Genomic DNA, 19,585 nt, shown 5'->3' with positions numbered 1-19,585 from the left:
AATTATTAAGACTTTGAGACTGGCTGACTGAGTCCACAAGGCCCGTTTGGTGTTTTCAGCTGAAAAATGAGAAAAGAAAATATCAATATGTATATATAGGATTATTTAAAAGAAAAAAAATCTTAGAAAAAAAAAATAACCTCATGGGACCATTCGGGAACGTTAGGGGAACGTTCTGTGCACTTCTTTTTTACGTTTGAAGGCCAAAAACCTTTTTTGTTTTTGTTTTTTGTTTTTTGTCTGCCCATATACTGTATCACATATTTCTGATATCCGTGTGGTTAACAGTGTCAGTGGAGTTTCAGTCTCTGCTTGAATGTTTAGTGTTGCATCTTTACTATCTCGTGTGTTTCTAACAGCCTCAGTGCAGATTCACACATTATTATTTTATTTTCTCAGAGGTTCATCACTCACTACAGGAACTAATGCAGCCACAACACATTTGAAAATGATACTTAGGCTAAATACATTTTTAAAGACAGTTTAAACATGGACAGTTTAGATTTTGTGCATGCAATGCATTTATTTTGTCAACAAAATTGGCTTATTTTAAAGTTAAACCAACCCCTAATGAACCCCTTCCACCAACTCAAGCCGTAGCCGTTTAAATACATTTTATTGTAAATCCGCAACGATTGAACACATGATTAAAATATATAAAAAGCTTACAGTTTGTGTTATCACTTTCACAGTTTTGTGAAATGGTGGCTTGCTGACAATTTTTTAATTGACCGGCCGGGTTGACACTTCAGCGTGAGAAATCGGGGGTGTGGCAAAAAGCGTGAGAATTGGCGCTGAATACGTGCGAGTTGGCAGGCCTGTTGTGAAAGAAAGAAAGTTTATTTTTTATTTTGAGTAAATGTTAAATGTCAAATGAAACAAGAGAATCTGCTGATTTAGATTATACCACTTCTATATTTTAACAGGCTTTAACCAGTTTATAATTGCCATACATAATTTTTACGTTACTTAACATGGTTTTGTTATATTTGTATAATCTATTCATGGATATTGAGTGTTGATGTTAACTAGGAACTAAAGTAGGTTACAAAAGTGCACACAGACACTTTTTAAGGTGCAACAGGAAAAACAGACTTTTGGTGAGAAGTGAATATCCATGTTTGTTTGTTGTTTGAGCGAAAAAGTTTAGATGATTTTTGTTTTTTGAACCGGGTTTTTCAAGTGAACTCATTCCCTATTGGTTAGGCTTATATGCAGCCAGCGAAGTTATGTGTGTTACTTTCGTATTCCCCATGTAGGCCTATTTGTATTTACTTCTTGTGTGTGAACGTGTTTACCTTTTGCATTGTCATACTGTAGTTTGACGGTGAATGTGATGACGGCCGGAGAGAAGGCTGATGCTATAAATCCATCAGTAAGTAACACGAACCATGGTGTCGTTTATTTCCTGGAGGGAGTGATGCAGTTCACAAATCAAATTAGCCATTACTAATATTTCGATGGGTTGTGGCTACTTTGAGGCTGCTGCTAATTTTATCACTTGCTGACACTTTTTATATTGTGGTTTCAGGCGTCATTTCTTCTCTGAAACAGAGACAGTTCAAGAAGTGACCAGCTCTCATCCACACACAAACACACACTCCGCTATAGACATGATTTACCTTCTGGTTCTCTCTGGGGTTTTACTTTACACCTCAGGTAAAAACAAAATTAATAATAATTATAATTCTGTTTCAAAAGTATTACTAAACCATTGTACAGTCTGTTGTTAAATTGTTAAAATGGCTTAACTTGAATTCTTGAAGTTCTAATTCTGCTATATTCATTTACATCACGAGTGTTTCATGTTTTCTCCATTTATTCTTGACTACAGGTGTTGCTGGAGTTAATGCACTGGAACTTAATATAGCAGTGAAATCTGGATCATCTTTCATTCTTCCATGTGTGTATGATAAACAATATAAAGAAAACCGCAAATATTTGTGTAAGGGGCAATTTTGGAGCACTTGCCTAATATTGGCATATGCAGGAAATAAAGGAAAATATTCCATCACTGACTATCCAGACCAGAGTATTTTTACAGTGCGATGGGACAATATGCAGACGTCAGACTCTGGATATTACTGGTGCGCTGTGGAGACTGGTCGCTCTGGCATCAGTTATTATTTGTATCTGACAGTGCTAACAGGTAAATATTTTTTTTCCAAATTTCTTTTTTTTCTGACAATGATATTTATTAAAATATAATATAAAATAAATAAGCAGTTCAAAAATCATATTAAACTCTAAATAACGTTACATAATGTCAAATGTAAGTGATGTTGGGTTATAATATTCATTTCTGTACACACATGTAAAAACAAGTTAAAAAGAGAACATGTTAACTGAAGAACCCACCCATGTGACACCAACTATTTAGAATTGCTGATATATTTCATTATATATATATATATATATATATATATATATATATATATATATATATTATTATTATTATATATTATTATATTTGTTTTTCATTAACTGAGAATCAATCAATGCTAACTGTTACACTAGTTCTGATCCTGATTCCTCTTATTGTCTCCTTGGAGTTTAGTAAGTGAATCAGATCAGAAACCGCTGGAATGATTTTTTGATCCACTAAAGTAAGAACTGTCTTATAAGAATAATTTGCGTGGGAATCTGAAAAGTCTTGCAAAGCGGAATGGTTTAGGAATGAGGAACACAAAATTTAGCAGTCGGATTTTTTAACTATTAAAATGGCTGAATTGAAGCTAATTTCTGTAACCTAAACTTAGACATGGGTCTTCCTATTCTATTCGTCCATTCTATTAATTTGGCTCTATTCTATTTTGAAGACTTTTTCTGACTGCACAAGTCTAATTTAAGGCTCTCACAAATAAATAGTGTATGGGTATATTATACATTTTCTGAGTCATCAGAGTGCCTGGAGTATTGAAGTTGTTGAGTTTTGTGTCCCTGGTGTTCTTTCATGCCACATGGTTAAAAGAAAGCACAGGCAGAAATTGTGAAAAAAATGTGTGTTATTTCTGGTTTAAAGAAGTCATGTGACCTCTGTTCGTCAGACAGATTCAGGACTGGGCTTAAATGAAAGCCTATAAGGCAGGGCTGCCAACTCTCACACATTCAGTGAGAGATTAGGCACGCCCAGGCCCTCTCGTGACCATATGTGGCTACACTGCATGGGAGGATGTTTCATCCCCGAGTTATAATACTTTTACATTTAAGTGTGAATTTGCCGTCCACCACTGAACTCTCTGCCGCCCTTTTTTAAAATAAATAAAAATGATGTTGTCACCAGCCCAATGACTTTTGGGTAGGATAGGGCGCTTTGGATCCATTTGGGGAAAGGGTGCATTTTGCATTTTGAATCAGGGTAGCGTTTGTCGTGCTGCAATTATGCAACCAGCCTAAGTTCGAGTCAACCGGCATTTAAACAACAGAAGAAGAAGAAGAACCATGCTTCAAATACGGCCTTCGGAGGATGCTGAAGTAATTTGGGACAGCCTTCATCGCACCGCGGTGACGCAATCGGCCTTTAAATACGGCCTTCGGAGGATGCAGCCTTCACATTAGGACACAGCTTATGTCTTTCGTTGCTCCCTTCATTAAGTGTGTTCCACACGTCTACATGATGGCACACAAGTGCTCTGCTCCCTCCAAAGTCCCATCTTCAAGGGCTCTGCCCTTCTTCTAATGGAGTAGGGCATAGGGATGCTCACGAGCAATAAGCCCAGCCAGCCAGGTTCGGCACTTATTTGGGTCCCCTGGAAACATTTCCATTTTGTTCTATTTGTTGCGTGTTTCAATATTTGGTTTTGTTGGGAACTTTTGCGGTTATATTTTTATATATTTTAAGAGTAAACACTTAAAATATCAAATAAATCAAAATCAAGGGAATTTAGATAGGCCTATTTACATTTTACAGCCAATAAGACAATTGATGGACAAATGTTTTTGTTGACTGATTTCAGCTCCTGATGTGTCTGTGAAGAGCAGCAGTGTATCTGGACATGAAGGTGATGATGTCAGTGTCCGGTGTCTCTACAGTTCTGAATATAAGAATAAACCCAAACAGTGGTGCAGATATAAAGATAAGAGCTGTTACACAGTGGGGAGGACTGACACATCCCAGAGTTCATCAGTCCAGATCAGTGATGATGGGAGAAGCTCCTTCACTGTGTTGATGACTGGACTGAGACTCAGTGATTCTGGATGGTTCTTGTGCTCAGTAGGAGATCTGCAGGTTCCTGTTCAACTCACTGTCAAACCCAAACCTGGTGAGATCACACATCAGTTCAGCTATAATGGTGACACTCTTAATTCTATATAAATATCTTCATGTTTTTCTCCTTTCAGTGACACGTATTCTAACAGCAACACCATCTGACCCTGAGACAGACAAGTAGGTGTAATTTCTGACCATTTAAAAGAATCAAATGCATCTAAATACTTTTGTACCCTGAAAACCTGTTGATCCTGTTCCCAAAACTGCTCTAAATGATTTGTTCACAATGTGGAACGATTAGGTTTTTTTTTAAGAAAGAAGTGCAGGAGAAGAGCATACAAGTATTGTTCTTTTCTTTCATGTCCCAAAGGAAAGAAAGTCATACAGGTTTGGAATGATATGATTCGATTGTACTTTCATATTTTTCTTTCTCTTTTTACATTGTTTTGTAGGGACACAACTCAGACATCTGCAAACAGAAATCATACAACCGTGAATGAAATAATAAACAGTAAGGAGCAGCTGAACTGGGTTAATCAGATCAAACATGTTTAATGTGTTATACCAATTATGATATGACATGACATTAATCCATCAGAAAGAAAAAAAAAAAACTGGAGACAATCGTTGTTTAGATTTACACTGCATACAATGGGAGACCATTTCACATTTCAGCCACATAGGAAAAAAAATCGTGCTTTAGTAAATCATAATTATGAAATAAAAGTAGAATTAATGACATAAAAAGTCATATTTGTGACACAAAAAGCTGAAATTCTAACATAATATCATAATTATGACAAATCTTTAAAGATAGAAGTCATGATTATGACTAATTTAATTGACATTAAAAAGTATGAAAAACATAAAATAATGCTTTAGTATTCTTATTACATAGAACATTATGACAAATCAAAAGAAAAAAAGTCATAATTATGACAAAGTCAACTTTTTATGCATAATTATGATTTAACAAAGCATTCCTTTTTTCCATATGTGGCTCTCATAACAAACAGCTTCTTTCATTAATGATAACACTTTGATCAAAGAAACTTGTTTCTCTGTTTCTGTTTTTGGCAGCAGTTATGATTACTGATTTAAGACCCGAGACACACATGTAAGTGTGAACATTGTTATTCAGTCTATTACATGTTAACATACTGTAGTAATGTAATGTTCATTTTAATTGCAGAGATGAAGCCCATCCATCTGTAACATCAGCCTCAGCAACTATTAATAGAGAAACACATCGCCAGGATAAGCAAAACAAGTATGCATGTAAATTAATGAATTTGCTTTTATTGCATCTCTAAATTAGAAAAGCTTTAAGAGATGAACTTGCTGCACATTAAATGTGAGAATGGTTCTGTATGATAAACACAAATATGTCTCTCTATCACTACAGGCCTGATATGATTCTGCTCATGAGTCTTGTATCGACGCTTGTGCTGTTCCTGCTCGTTTCTCTGGTTGTAATAGTAACCTGGATGCTGAGAAAGAAGCTGGGTGAGGTTTCTTACTTCTGGAGGACTGACAGTATATTATTGCTTCATTTACAGCTATTTAAATGCAGTAGCACCTCAATGCAGTACATGAGATCCACGGGGAGGAGTCGGATCAAGATCCAAGGGGTGGAGATGGGTAGGATTGGGGGTGGGTTTAGGGATCAGGGGGCAGAGTTGGGTAGGTTTAGGTGTATGTGAGGTGGGAGGAGTTGGATCTGGATCCCCGTGGATTTCATGTTAAAACCATCTCTTTAAATGGGCAAAATATACTGTACAAATGTACTGTATAATATATATATATATATATAACAACTCGTAAAATGTGTAAGATTTAGCAAAAATCGAACTAATTTGTACAAATGAGGCTGTACGAATTGTTACGAATTAGCCACCTCGTTAAATTCATACGACTTGCAGTGAGATCGGGTTGATCTACCTCAATGATGGCTCATTCTGTGAACTGTAAAATGTGAACTAATGCTGCTTTGCATTACAAAGTGTAATGATGTATAAAATCTGCAGTCGAGCCATGTCGATATCATACAGCTAGTTTTGCTGGAGCAGAAGAAACAGTGCAACATCGGCGTCTGATTTAAAAATGTAAAATTCTTTGAGTTCTCTCCACCGTTTTTTTTAACACTTTTAACTCGTGTTTGTAGTTCTAACCGAATCCTCGTCGAACGCGCGATGGGTTGTGGGCAATATCAGCCGTTAGCGTGTGCATCGATCTACACTCTACTGGATTTAGTAGATTTAGTAGACCATCTTTGTAACACTCATTTCAACAAACTACGATTTGGGACGTAATTCTATTTTCGAATACTATTTAGGACGGATAGTAGTATGCAAATTAGGAAGCAGCAAAAGACACAAACAAGAACATTGTCGCCCCCTAGAGGACAGACAAATCATTACACAGAACAAATACATCACAAATATTAACCTTTTAGTGAACAGTTCTTAAAATGACAATTTTGATCTTAGTGTGAAGAGCATTTAAAAACAACCAAATAACCTTTTTCCATTTATAAAGAAACGTTTGTGCAATGGAAAGCATTGTATTACATAAAGGTTTTTTAACTGTGTCTATGGAAAATATTCTGATATATAATCTTCAATATCACTCTGACAGAGAGGGGTCACATTAGAGAAGAAGAACATTTGAACCCCACCAGTAATACAGTAAGTAGTTTACATACTGATGGAATTCAGAAATCTTCAGAAAAAAATCTAAATCTGTGTTTGTGTTTGATGCAGACGGCCTCTGAAAACCAGATGACATCCATCAGTCCAGCAACTGCTACTGTAAGTCATTAGTCCTCTCTAAAGACATTTACTAAGATGATGATTGAAAATGAATGATCATCAGTTGTGTTTCTTCACAGTCTTCGGCCTCAGTGGACGACTGTTCGGTGATTTACAGTTCTGTGATCCCTAAAAAAGGCCGTAAGAAAAAGGCAGTAAGTGTCGTCTTTGAATGCTCTGTTGGGTTGGGACGTCCTGTTTGTCCAAATCAAAAGGGATACTTGACTTAGGATGGGGTGCTGGGGGAGGGGGTCAACACATTTGATTAAGACTGTCTATTAAACACATCAAACTCCACGAAGCACAACAAGCAACAAGTGAGAAGAACACTTAATATATACACAAAAATACACACCAGGACAAATTACACACCGGGATATTTGACCGCACATAACATCACATGCTAAATTAATACTATTAGAAAGAAATAGGTTTAATGCCCACTTACAATTTATATTTAAAGGGTTTATTACAAATTAATTGCTAAATGCTAAAAAGGTAATAATGTATATTATACATTATTGTATAATAATGTATAATTATTAATGATGTAAATATAATAATGTAAATTCACACACAAAATCCCCAGTTCCCCTACTTCCCATTCCTTTGTAAATGATCACTATTTTTGAATTTCTGTTATGTGACATTTGTAGCACAGAAATTATACACTAATGGTTGTAATACAGGATTCTTAAAGCTGATCATGTTTATTCACAGGCTTTATCATCAGTGGATCCAGAGGGAGACGTGATCTACAGCTCTGTGAACAAACCTCGAAAGCCTGTGAGTTTATATCCATATCCATACACACCCTGCTCCTTAATGACATTATGAGCGAATGAAAGTAATTCTTTGTAAATTAATACTAAATCTATTTGTAGCATTTAAGCTTTTAGTGTAAACCTGTTAACTGTCACTTTGGAATAAGACCGTACTAAACTTATTTTAAACAAGTAGTTCACTTTTAAACAAACTATTGCTGATAATTTACTCACCCCCATGTCATCCAAGATGTCCATGTCTTTCTTTCTTCAGTCGAAAAGAAATTAAGATTTTTGATGAAAATATCCAGGAGTTTCTCCATATAATGGACTTCAATGGGAACCAAACGGATTAAGGTCCAAATGAGAGTTTCAGTGCAGCTTCAAAGGGCTTTAAATGATTCAAGACGATGAATAAGGGTCTTATCAAGCGAAACGAGTGGTCATTTCAAAAATAAATAACAAAGTTTAAGTTTTATAAGCTCAAATGCTCACCTTGCTCTGTTCTGAGCAAGTCATTTTTCGAGTAATTTAAATGACTTGAAAGAAGATTCGTTCATTTTGATGAACGAGTTTGAACAGGAGAGTCACGAACGTGCATCACAGAACAGAGCAAGGCGAGCATTTGTGCTTATGAAACTTAAAGTTTATTATTTATTTTTAAATCACTGATCGTTTCGCTAGATAAGACCCTTATTCATCGTCTGGTGTCGTTTAAAGCCCTTTGAAGCTGCACTGAAACTCTCATTTGGTACTACACTGAATCCAAAATCGCCCCCTTTACCCACAAATAGGGCATTATTTGAGGGGACAGCCTTTAGTGGTGTCCGAAACCATAGAAGTGACTGAGTGCACTAATAAGAGTGTAAGAGTGTACAACTGATGTACGCTCAACGGCTGTCTAAATTCGCTCACTCCTTTTCATGCTCTCCTTCAAGTGAACAGTGTTAGTGGACTAACGTAGGGAATAGTGAATGAGGGTTTAGGGGTGATTTCAGATTCTGCCCTAGAGATCCTGAGGTGCACACCGCTGACCTACCGTTTTCATCGTAAGGCAATGTCTGAGTTGTACAAGATGAATACTGAGGTCACTAAATGTGCAACTAACAAAAACACCAGCAAATTAAGAAAACGTCATCAGTTTTAAAACATGTGCAGCAAAAACAGAAATGTATTTAGCGTTGTGAGTGCGTTTTTGCAGCACATATGTTGTCAAACTCATGACGTTTTCTTAAATTGTTTCCTTTCCTTTGATTTCCTTTGTAAATGATCACTATTTTTGCACTTCTGTTATGTGACATTTGAAGCACAGAAATGACACACTAATGGTTGTAATACAGGATTCTTAAAGCTGATCATGTTTATCCGCAGGCTTTATCATCAGTGGATCCAGAGGGAGACGTGATCTACAGCTCTGTGAACAAACCTCGAAAGCCTGTGAGTTTATATCCATATCCATACACACCCTGCTCCTTAACTCTTTCCCCGCCAAACACGGAATTTTCCGTGTTTAATGAAAAAACGCATCTGCGCCAAACACGGAATTTTCCGGGTATCCGTGTTTTAGGTGGTATACGGTAAGGAAGACCTGCGCGCATGTCCTGAATGATTGCGCAACTCTTTGTTTAGAGAAACAGATTGCAATCGTCTCAAACAGTGGAGTAGTGAGAATGTAGCCTATCAGACAGACAATGCAGAGGTATATGGCTGAAGTACTGGAGGTTAATGGACTCGGAGTCCGATCACTCTTTATTTGATAATTCTGAATCTGATCGGGACGAAGTAGTCAGTGAGAGAGATGCACATGTTCATGCTAGCCATGGACGTGCCGCAGATAGATCGTATAATATTATGACACTATAATATGTATGTGTGTGTGCAGGCATTTATGTGTGGCTGTCTAAATATGAAGGTGTAATTGTCAAATTATTTCTCTCTTTGTGCACATTTACCACATTGTAAAATGTATTTGTGTGTGTGTGTGTGTGTGTGTGTGTCTAGGCCTGTTTATTGTAATTCCAATTATTCATAGGTAGAACACAGAGAGGCAGAGGCAGAGGCAGAAGTTTTATTGCAAAAGTTACATTTCCCTTACATCCTGGGAAATTTGATATATTTTACATTTATTTTATGTTTTTAATTTATTTTGGAAAGTTTTATATATGAAGGGAACAACATCTGAATGTATTCTGCTTTTAAATGCACTTGTTTGATAAAAACACCTTTTTCTCAGTTTTTTGTCCAAAATGTTGTGTTTTTGACAAAGCCTACCTCTGTTCAAGAGGCAATAAAAAAAGAACAGACGAAGATAAAATAAAAACGTTTTTTTTGCCTAAAAGCAGAGGCTCAGATCTTTATTTTTATATATATCATCTTCATATATTCATGGAAGAAAATATTCAGCGGGGGCATTCAAATTTAGCGAAAATCGTCAAAAACCCTGGCGGTGGCTGGCAACTTTTTTTTAAAACGCTGGCGGGGAAAGAGTTAATGACGTTATGAGCGAATGAAAGTAATTCATTGTAAATTAAAGGTTCTCTAAGCGATGCTGGGCCAAAACATTTTTTGTCACATACATCAAACATCTCCTCACTATCGGCTAGCTGCCTGTCCCCTAAACACACTGTAAAAAAACGCGGTTTCTGTAGACACCACAGGCTCCACAAACGGCAACAAAAACAATCATGTCTCACCCGGACCAAGAAACCTAACAAACAGTGTTCCAGCCAATCACTGGCAAGAAGTATTTGAGGGTGGGTCTGGGGGGTTAGTGCGCGTGCACATGAAGGGTGTGTGTGTGTGAAGGAGAGCAGCGAAGCATCAGAGGGAAGTTTGAAAAATTACCGACACACGACCAAAGAGACGTCGTTCTGAAGAACAAATTAAAAAGAAGGAGTCGGATAAAGAACGTGCGAAGTTCCGAATTTACATCGGTAGCAATCAATCAATCAATCAATTTTTTATTTATATAGCGCTTTACAACAACCATGAGTTGATCAAAGCGCTGGACAGAGAAAAAGAAACAACAACAACATTAAGGCGGGCGTACACGGTGCGATTTTTTGCTGTTTTACGAGCTCGCAGATGATTTTTTTCACTCGGGGGAAATCGCGTGTAAATCGGTTATGCTCGCATGTCGCGGCTCGTATCGTGTGCGAGGAAGATACGAGCCGAGCCGAGCACCTCTAGACCTCCCGATAATTTTTAAGCATGTCGAAAAAGTTCGGGAGCTGTTGGCTTGCATTCGTGAGGTGTATGCGGTTCAATGAGCCGATTTGTCGATCTATCTGAATTTGACCAATCGGGAGCTGAGGAAATCCACAGAAGAAATACGAAAATGGTGTGGACTACTAGAAACACTGCTTCAATTAATGTTTTTATGATGACTTTGTGAAAGGTTAACTAAACAGCATCTGCCGTGTTATACTGGCCAGTATTTGGCATATTTCATTCTGAAACAACTGTAGGCTATGCTAATTGTTTTTGATAGTGTTATACATTTCTTACAGATTCTTACACATCACGATGATCATTAGGCTATGTTTGTATCCTCCTAAAAGCAATAACAGTTTGTCTACAGCCTAAGCTTTTTTTTATTAATGCCGACAGAACAATGTTGCCAGATATTGCTACGAAAAACAAGCAAAAACTAACAGAAACAAAGAAATTATATAAAAATCCAAAATAAGTTCAAAGCTTGTGTTTTGAAAATAAGATATATATTAAGAACCACTTTAATAACTTCCTAAAGCGTGACATTAATCCAAAAAACAAGTCCAGATACTGGCACCTTTCCATTATGTGGATCTTGCAACACGGGATCTGGCACCCGCGCCCTCACTCTCACAACGCGCTCAAGCTCACTCAAGCCCCGTTCACGGCGATAGCTTCTCGGAGCAAAATGAATTGCAAACGCTCACATGAGGTGGTTTAAACGGCTAATTAATCATTCAGAGAGCTTGAAATTTATTTTTGAATGTGTAGCCTACCGTAACTATGTCCGTCCGGACGTCCGTTTCGCGGTGCTGAAAACGAGCCTATAGCAAAATAACCACGGCTTGTATCAATGTTTTATGCAGTTATGAGAGTTTTAGTGCGGAACTTTGTGCGATTTCTTCGGAATTCAGCAGGTCGTAAAATCGTGTCGTATATCACTGCCTCCATACGATTTTTGTATAAACGCACTCGTAAAGTGTGCCTGGGCATACGATCTTCCGACCGTCAGAATTCGTACCGTGTACGCCCGCCTTTAAACACAAAAAAAAACACAAAAAAAAAACACCACTTCTATAAAATCATTTTGCTAATCAGCTGTCAGTCCAGTGTCAAAAGCTGATCTAAAAAGATGGTGCTTCAACCTGGCCTTGAACAGGGGCAGCTCCATGATGACGCGTAGTTCCAGAGGCAGCGCATTCCATAGTTTCGGCCCCGCTACTGCAAATGCACGTTCACCCCACTTTTTGCACCTGGATCCTGGGACCACCAGCAGGTGTTGTTCAGCGGAGCGCAGGGCTCGGCTGGGCTTATAAAGGGTCAGCATATTACACAGATAAGCAGGTGCAAGGCCATGGATAGAGCAAAAAACAAAGAGTAAGATCTTAAACTGAATTCTGAACTGGACTGGAAGCCAGTGGAGAGAGAGCAGGACAGGAGTGATGTGGTCATATTTACGGGTGTTGGTAAGAAACCTTGCCGCGGCGTTCTGGACTAGCAAAGCTTTTGAACGATGGCGAGAACTCCGGCGGCAGAAGGGCTTCCAGTCCGACGTCAGGTTGCTCTGTTTTTGCTGGACAGGTGGGTAACGTTAAATAGTTTTTTTTTCTTCTAAATTGACGCTTATGTTCGCCAAACCCACACAAGGATATAATTAGCTAGAACTATGCACGTTCACAATTATTTCAGGAAGCACGGAAGGGAGGGGGAGGAGATGAGATGCGGCGGAGGGAGGGTCTAGCTCCGATTTGTTTGAAAATATTCGAACGTCAACACCCAGGATCGCTTTGAGAACCTTTAATACTAAATCTATTTGTAGCATTTAAGCTTTTAGTGTAAACCTGTTAACTGTCACTTTGGAATAAGACCGTACTAAACTTATTTTAAACAAGTAGTTCACTTTTAAACAAACTATTGCTGATAATTTACTCACCCCCATGTCATCCAAGATGTCCATGTCTTTCTTTCTTCAGTCGAAAAGAAATTAAGATTTTTGATGAAAACATCCAGGATTTTCTCAATGGGAACCAAACGGTTCAAGGTCCAAATGAGAGTTTCAGTGCAGCTTCAAAGGGCTTTAAACAACACCAGACGATGAATAAGAGTCTTATCAAGCGAAACGAGTGGTCATTTAAAAAATAAATAACAAAGTTTTCTTTAATTGTTGGTGTTTTCGTTAGTTGCAGCACGGTGAGCTCTCTCGGGCCACCATAGTTTAAACTTTCGAATGATAACTTAAGATGATTAATAAAATATTTGATGGGGGAAAAAGGCAATAAAAAGAGCAATAAGCATCCCATTGGTGGGACACTGACAGTTAACAGGATGAGCAGCTAAAACTGTGTCAGCGTTGCGTGTGTGTGTGCGTCTGTGTTTAAATATAGCTGCCATTGAAGTGCATTTCATATCTCTACCTTACATCACAGGTACACTCCAGAATGGATTCTTGACCAACTGGCAGATTACCACCAGTTTGGCTGGTGGTAATGTTGCCTGCCCGCATACCGCCTCCCATGGCCGAAACTGGTATTACGACACCTGCCGGGCCGGGGCTAGTAATTTAGCACTATAACTTGTCATTTTTTTAATGACGTCATCGACCTTATTTCTTCTCATTCTTTTGATGTGTGTAGCTCATTGTTGGGATATTTTAACCTCAATTTTTACAGATGGCACCTTTAACTTCAGTTTTATTGAAAGTGGAGGTTGCGTTGTCTGTCAATGGAGGGACATTACATCTCTGTAATTTATAGGGGCAAATCAATGGCAATAATAACAGAGTGCACAACTGATGCTGGCGCGCGCGGTAAATGACCTCCGCGAGAGGAAAACAGAACTACACGTGAGGAAACAGGAACTTGCGAGCTCATTTAAAAACTGCATGCCCGCATGACATGATCATTCCCTCGCCTCGCGCTTGATTTGCTCTCGCCTGCTGCTTTTGCTCGCTCAAACAGTTCCCTTTCAAAGCTACGGAACTTCAAAATTACAAATGTTGTATCCACAAGTTTCCGAGGGGCGCTCCTGTAAAAAATAAAGTGGGTGAAACTTCCGGTGAGGCGGCGGAAGTAGCATTCCAATGGTATTTTGTGTGTTAGTTAGCGAAGAGGCTAGCTGTTTTTCTGAGAATTATTTTACTATTTAAAGCTAGGGTATACGATTTCAAAGATTGTTCATTATTAATATCCTCGTTTAGATGCTGTTTATGGTTATATAGTATAATCCTAACAATATAAATAGAAAAAAGAACGAAAAAAATCCATTCACTCTATTGGCTGTACAGCCACATAAAAGTTGACCAATGGAAGCTTTGCGAGCGCATTCAAGTAGCACATTCATTTATAATTTTGAATAAACTCCAAAGCACAATGACTAAGTGTGTATTTTTTATTTTAATTGTTTGTCAGCTCACACAACTGTCTGTCACCATGCCTTGATGAGTATTGATTATTAATAATGTTATTATAATACTTCTAATCAACTACTGCGGAGGGTAAAGATACTGTTATTCACCCTTTTTAATTTCGTTGAGGTTGTGTTCCCACATCGTTAGCTAGTTTGGATCGCTATAACTTGAATGACTGTCAACTGTTGAATGAACGAGTGTCAAGCATGTCAAATCGCCCTTTGTTTACTTCCAACCGGAAGTCGCGCCCACTTTTGACGCAAGGCCTCATGGGGCGTAGGAAACTTGTGGATATGGGAACTCCTACCCACTTCTGCTGAAATCCAAGCTGGCCAATTGACGCAAATACTTGCAGTATTAAAGCAGATGCAGCAATATTCATCAGAATCTCTCTCTTCACGCTCAAATCGTGTGCTAGAAAGTTGATAGTAGATCTATCTACTAGGATTATCGCCTTCGTCGAAGGTGCGTCGAAGATATGTGGTACTGTCCTCTGCATCCGATGGCGACTATTTGGAACTTGTGCTCGGGCCCCATCGTGCCCCCGGACACGCACCTGTTTTGCATCGTGTGCATACGCGAACATGTCCCTACGAGCTCTCAAGACCAGGCTGGATGAAGCTCGCGCAGCAACGGGGATCGGGCCCACTGCCGCCTCCGAGCCCCAACCGTGGAGTGGAGGTACGGCCTCCCGTGAGTTTCCCTGATGCCACCTTTCGCGACCCCCGTTTCGTCTCTTTCGGGGCGAGTGAGGAGGAGGACTCAATGTCCCTGTCTGCCTCTGAGAATGACTTGCAGATTCACGGCCCACCAGGCGAACAAGGCCTACCGAGCGGCGGGGGAGGCTTTTGGAGAGGCGTTGTTGCTACTGGGTCTGTCGTTCTTTGAAGTGTCAAGGCCATTGCACACCGAGTCTGAAATTCACATCCGAAATTTTCGCACGTTAAATAAAAAATTAGACCTCACGTTATGTCAATCACGCTTGCACACCGCCTCCGAAACTTTCGTCCGTCATAAAAAAATTCGGATCAGGTTCAATTTTCTGCGTTTTTCGCATCCACAGCCAGCATTTTGATTGTTTTTTTTTTTTGACAATTCAGGGCCGGGGGGAGCTCGTTTACTGGAGCTCGTTCCACACATCATTGCGCAGCCCTTTCAGTTTCAGTTTTCAATTCGATCAAGTGTTTGTTCTCTTCTCTCGATTGGATTATGAAAGGAATAACCTCCCCTTTCAATCAGATTGAAATTTAGGATCGATTATTGTGTGATTGAGCAGCCAATTCGATAACTAATGTATTATTTGGGTACAATATATAACCTGTAGTTAGCCTATTTAGCTGTTCTGTCTGCCCAGCGCTTCCACCGGGCCGCGTGCGTGTTTGTGTGTGTGTGTGTGTCCATACCTTATACTTACAGTCTCTGTTCATAATCGATTGGTTCACGGAAATTGGTGGTCTTGTTTTTATAATGTGGCTCCAGAATCGCAAGCAAAGCATCAAACCGTTCCACTGACATTCTGAGGTAAATTTTGAATCGCTTGGGATAAATTCGAAACTCCCTAATAAGGAGGTGCTTCCTCTCAGCGCAATTTCAGGATTGGATGGATGTAATATATTCTCTTTATTCTCTTTACAAATAAGAGAGAGGACAACAAAATCATCCTCACTGCTTGACGAATCCATTTAGAATTTTTGCGTTTTTCCCCGCAAAGGTTTAATAAATGCGCATCGGACTCGGTGTGCAAGGTTTCTCTGCGTGACGAATTTTTAGGCTGACGAACACGAAAAACCGCGTACGAAAATTTCGTACTCAGTGTGCCTTTAGGCTTCACGGTGGGATTTTCTACAGTTCCCAACATTCGTAATATCGAAGTTCCGTAGCCTTGAAAGGGAATGTCACACATTACGAGACATTCCGCCGTGTTCACTACTTATTTTAGCGTTTGTTCGATTCTGGAGAATATTGACGCTGCATCTGCTTTAATACTGCAACGTGTTCAGTATTTGCATATTTGCTAGCCTGGGAAAACCCAGACAACTTCCGGCAAATTTAGATTTGCTCTGAAAGTTAGTCTGGCAAAGAGCTCATTCAAACCCATTTCCAGTCCGCAGAAATCGCGGCACCAATCAGAAACGTTGGGGTGGGATTTACACGATGACGACAGCGCTGGGATTTTGAAGCAGATTTTGTAGCCTACATTACAAAGATGGATGCCGCCGTCGAACATCACTCGCTCGAATCAGCTATGGCGTCTGTTTTTAAGCGATTTGAACGTTTCCTTTTTGTTAAAAACCAAGAACAACACTCGGAGATGTTTTCCGCCGGCCACCGCTCTGCATACGTCATTTCCTTCATCTCTCTGGGGTGCGTTTCCCGTACAACGATGTAGTTCACTGTTTCACGATCATAGTACGATGCATCGTTGGAAAAATTAACTAGCTAGTCACGACTGTTTCCCGAAACCCACTGTCGCAAAGTATCGTTCAACCACGTTGGTTTTGCATGTGGTGGAGTAATAACTACTTTTAATGAAACTGTTTGAGATCCAATTAACGCTAGATTTGTTAAAATATAAATTATAGACATGTCATCTGATGACTATGTCTAATTGTTCTCAGTTATTTTGCTTTATTACCAGACTCGATATTTGGCTCGTTCTTACGTGCTCTTAGTAGAGCACGTTCGCACATGCGTATTCTTCAAACACGTTACTTCAAATCTTTTGACAAACTAAAAGGTGTAAATTACATTTGTATGTATTCTAAATAAAAGGCACCGGCTGTACTGAATGTCAGCTTGCTTATTTTGCTCAAGATAAGGATTTATTACGTCCAAATGTGATGCAATATAGAAGCGATGCCTCTAACCACAGGTCGAGAGCTGTCGTTCAAACCACACAACTTTGCGATGCTGTTTGCGAATGTTCGTTGGAACGATGGTTTCGGGAAACACCGACTCGTTAAACTATGCAGATAACGACGGAACTTGCGACCATAGTTGGCTAACGACGCTTTCGGGAAATGCACCCCAGATTGGTTCTAGGTCTATCCCCGACGTCCGCTGGTGACGCCCCTTTGGAAATGATTTGTCTATGACGCTTTGCCAGACCATATCTCAGTTACAACTGTCTGGTTTTAACCAGGCTACATATACAGGCTACACATTTGCTCCGAAACGACCGGAAGTCATTCATTTCCTATGGAGATTCGCAGACCGCACGCGATTGGGTCAGAAACGGGTCCGACCGAGTGCGGTGCGAAGAAAATCGTGTCTGTTGGTCATCCGGACGCGTTCAAAAAATTGAACTCTTGCGAAAAGCTACGGACGGTTCCTATCCGACAATTCCAGCGGAAGTTGAGTGTTGCTATGGTACTGGTAAACAAACCTGAATTCTTAACATTTATTAAAATAAATAATGATTTTATAACGATAAGTTGTCATGTCATTTTTTTTTATTTTCATTACTTTCTAATTTTATTAGGGCAGTTAATACAATTAAATTGTTGGCAGACATTGAACTATTGACCACCATATCACATTTATTAGTTGACCTGGCATGTCAACGTCTTCAGCAACTTTCCTCACGCAGCAGCCTTCATATAATATCTCTATAACCCTCATCTGAAAGATCATACAGAACTGACAGAATCAACTTTTCTAATCTCTCCGCCATTTTTGTTCTACCCACGTCCGACGCTTTTCACTGTATTGTACTACGTCCGCTGGGAACGTATTGCGTATTACGGAGCTGATTTCAACTGCCAGTGTGAAGGCGGCGTCAGGGAACCGAGGTTACAAAAGTTACCGGAGACGTTTTATTTTTGGCAGTCGAGGGGCGGGACTTACTGTTATTAATAACCTCAAATGTCATTGGTTACTTCCCCTTTTCCGGAAGTCAATTGTGATTGGACGCCTGTCCAATGACCCGTAATTCCCTTGACTTGAGACATGAGACATCACTTAATTTGTTTTATTTATTGTGGTTTATTAATGAGCAATGTGATTTAATGCACTGTTAATATAGAATAGACTCTTCCTAGATACTTTATTAACCCGAAGTCTTAATAGTGATTGCGTTATGTTGTTAAGAGATATTTACAGACTGTAATGACGCACATCCATGGTTATTAGCATTGCAAGTGTACTCACATTTTTATACATTAAGTAATATAAGTGGTTCATTATGTTTTCTATTAAATGTAAGAGTGGTTCTGGATATCTAAGATACATTACACAGCATGAATTATAGCTTACAAATGTCTTTTCAGAATTTGCTACAGAATACAGAGGACCAAAATGAAACTATTAGATATTAAAATATTATATAGTGATCTTAATCATCTAACTTTTTGTAAGCTAATAATATAATAAGAGAAAGTATGAGGCAACTTAACAAAAATGTAATAAGTGCCGGTGATCTCCACCAGAGGGCATTATCCTGGTTTCCTGAAGGGTTTTGTGCCTGTTACTCATTTGGATTTGTTGTCCGTGTGTTTGACCTTTTGCCTGTATGGATTATGATTCTGGATTGTCTCAATAAAGCTGCATTTGGATCTTCACCCCAAGTCTCGGAGCAGTTCGTAACACCCTGGAATTGACAATGTATGAAAGTCTGCTTTTTACATTACATGCCTGACTCTTGTCTGAATGTGTGTCAGTGTTGTTAGATTTCTGTGTATCTCACAAGCAGAATTTGTCATGGGAGATGACCGCAAATATAATTTTTCTATTCAAATTTACTCTAATAGCACATAAAAAAATAGCATTATCAAACTTTTTAAAAAAAGAACCTGAATTATTTTATTTTTAACCTAATTTTTAAACTTAATATGAAATACATGATAAAAATATGTGTAATATATCACAAAAAAAGAAAACTTGAATAATTCTGTTTTATAGATTAACTCCAACTCCCCCGCCATTTCTAGATTTAAAATGAATCGTGCACAAGGACTTGTCACCCTGGGTCACATGACCGTAAACCATACTTCCTTGACATGATCATCACAACAGTTCGCTACCCTTTGCTAACAGACTCGTGGAAGGGCCCTTCATGAAGGGATTCAGTTGTTCACCTGAAGAAGATCCTGTGATATAGACCATTTTGCAAGATGTAAACAACACTGGTCCAGAAACACTTCCTGTTTCAGTTTTTTAAACACTACATAAAAGCTGGGAGAAA

General features: G+C 38.9%; 2 protein-coding genes across 2 annotated transcripts in view; both read left to right on the top strand.

Annotated features, from left to right (window-relative positions):
• LOC148981500 (polymeric immunoglobulin receptor-like) overlaps window positions 1-19,585 on the top strand; it is a 56,437-nt gene that overhangs the window by 28,484 nt on the left and 8,368 nt on the right. The gene's annotated exons all lie outside the window — the stretch shown is intronic.
• On the top strand, window positions 965-18,830 carry LOC120482080 (uncharacterized). Its single transcript, XM_089130720.1, has 15 exons — window positions 965-1,375; window positions 1,532-1,659; window positions 1,835-2,149; window positions 3,957-4,262; window positions 4,342-4,387; window positions 4,663-4,721; window positions 5,291-5,327; window positions 5,403-5,480; window positions 5,616-5,716; window positions 6,848-6,897; window positions 6,973-7,020; window positions 7,101-7,175; window positions 7,741-7,806; window positions 9,156-9,221; window positions 13,424-18,830. Exons 2-15 carry the CDS (start codon window positions 1,614-1,616, stop codon window positions 13,445-13,447), a joined length of 1,317 nt encoding a protein of 438 aa, XP_088986846.1. The 5' UTR covers window positions 965-1,375; window positions 1,532-1,613; the 3' UTR covers window positions 13,448-18,830.

The sequence above is a fragment of the Pimephales promelas genome, chromosome 5 (genome assembly GCF_988280905.1).
Source record: "Pimephales promelas chromosome 5, fPimPro1.hap1.1, whole genome shotgun sequence".
NCBI lineage: Eukaryota > Metazoa > Chordata > Actinopteri > Cypriniformes > Leuciscidae > Pimephales > Pimephales promelas.
Note: the sequence above shows the minus strand (reverse complement) of the source record. Positions and strands in the feature narration are given on the sequence as shown.

Excerpts from the sequence above, each read along its gene's own strand:
- LOC120482080 (XM_089130720.1), top strand. The coding sequence starts at position 1,614 with ATGATTTACCTTCTGGTTCTCTCTGGGGTTTTACTTTACACCTCAG. Across the intron at positions 5,481-5,615 it reads CGCCAGGATAAGCAAAACAA|GCCTGATATGATTCTGCTCA; the intron begins GTATGCATGTAA and ends CTATCACTACAG. Across the intron at positions 9,222-13,423 it reads TGAACAAACCTCGAAAGCCT|GTACACTCCAGAATGGATTC; the intron begins GTGAGTTTATAT and ends CTTACATCACAG.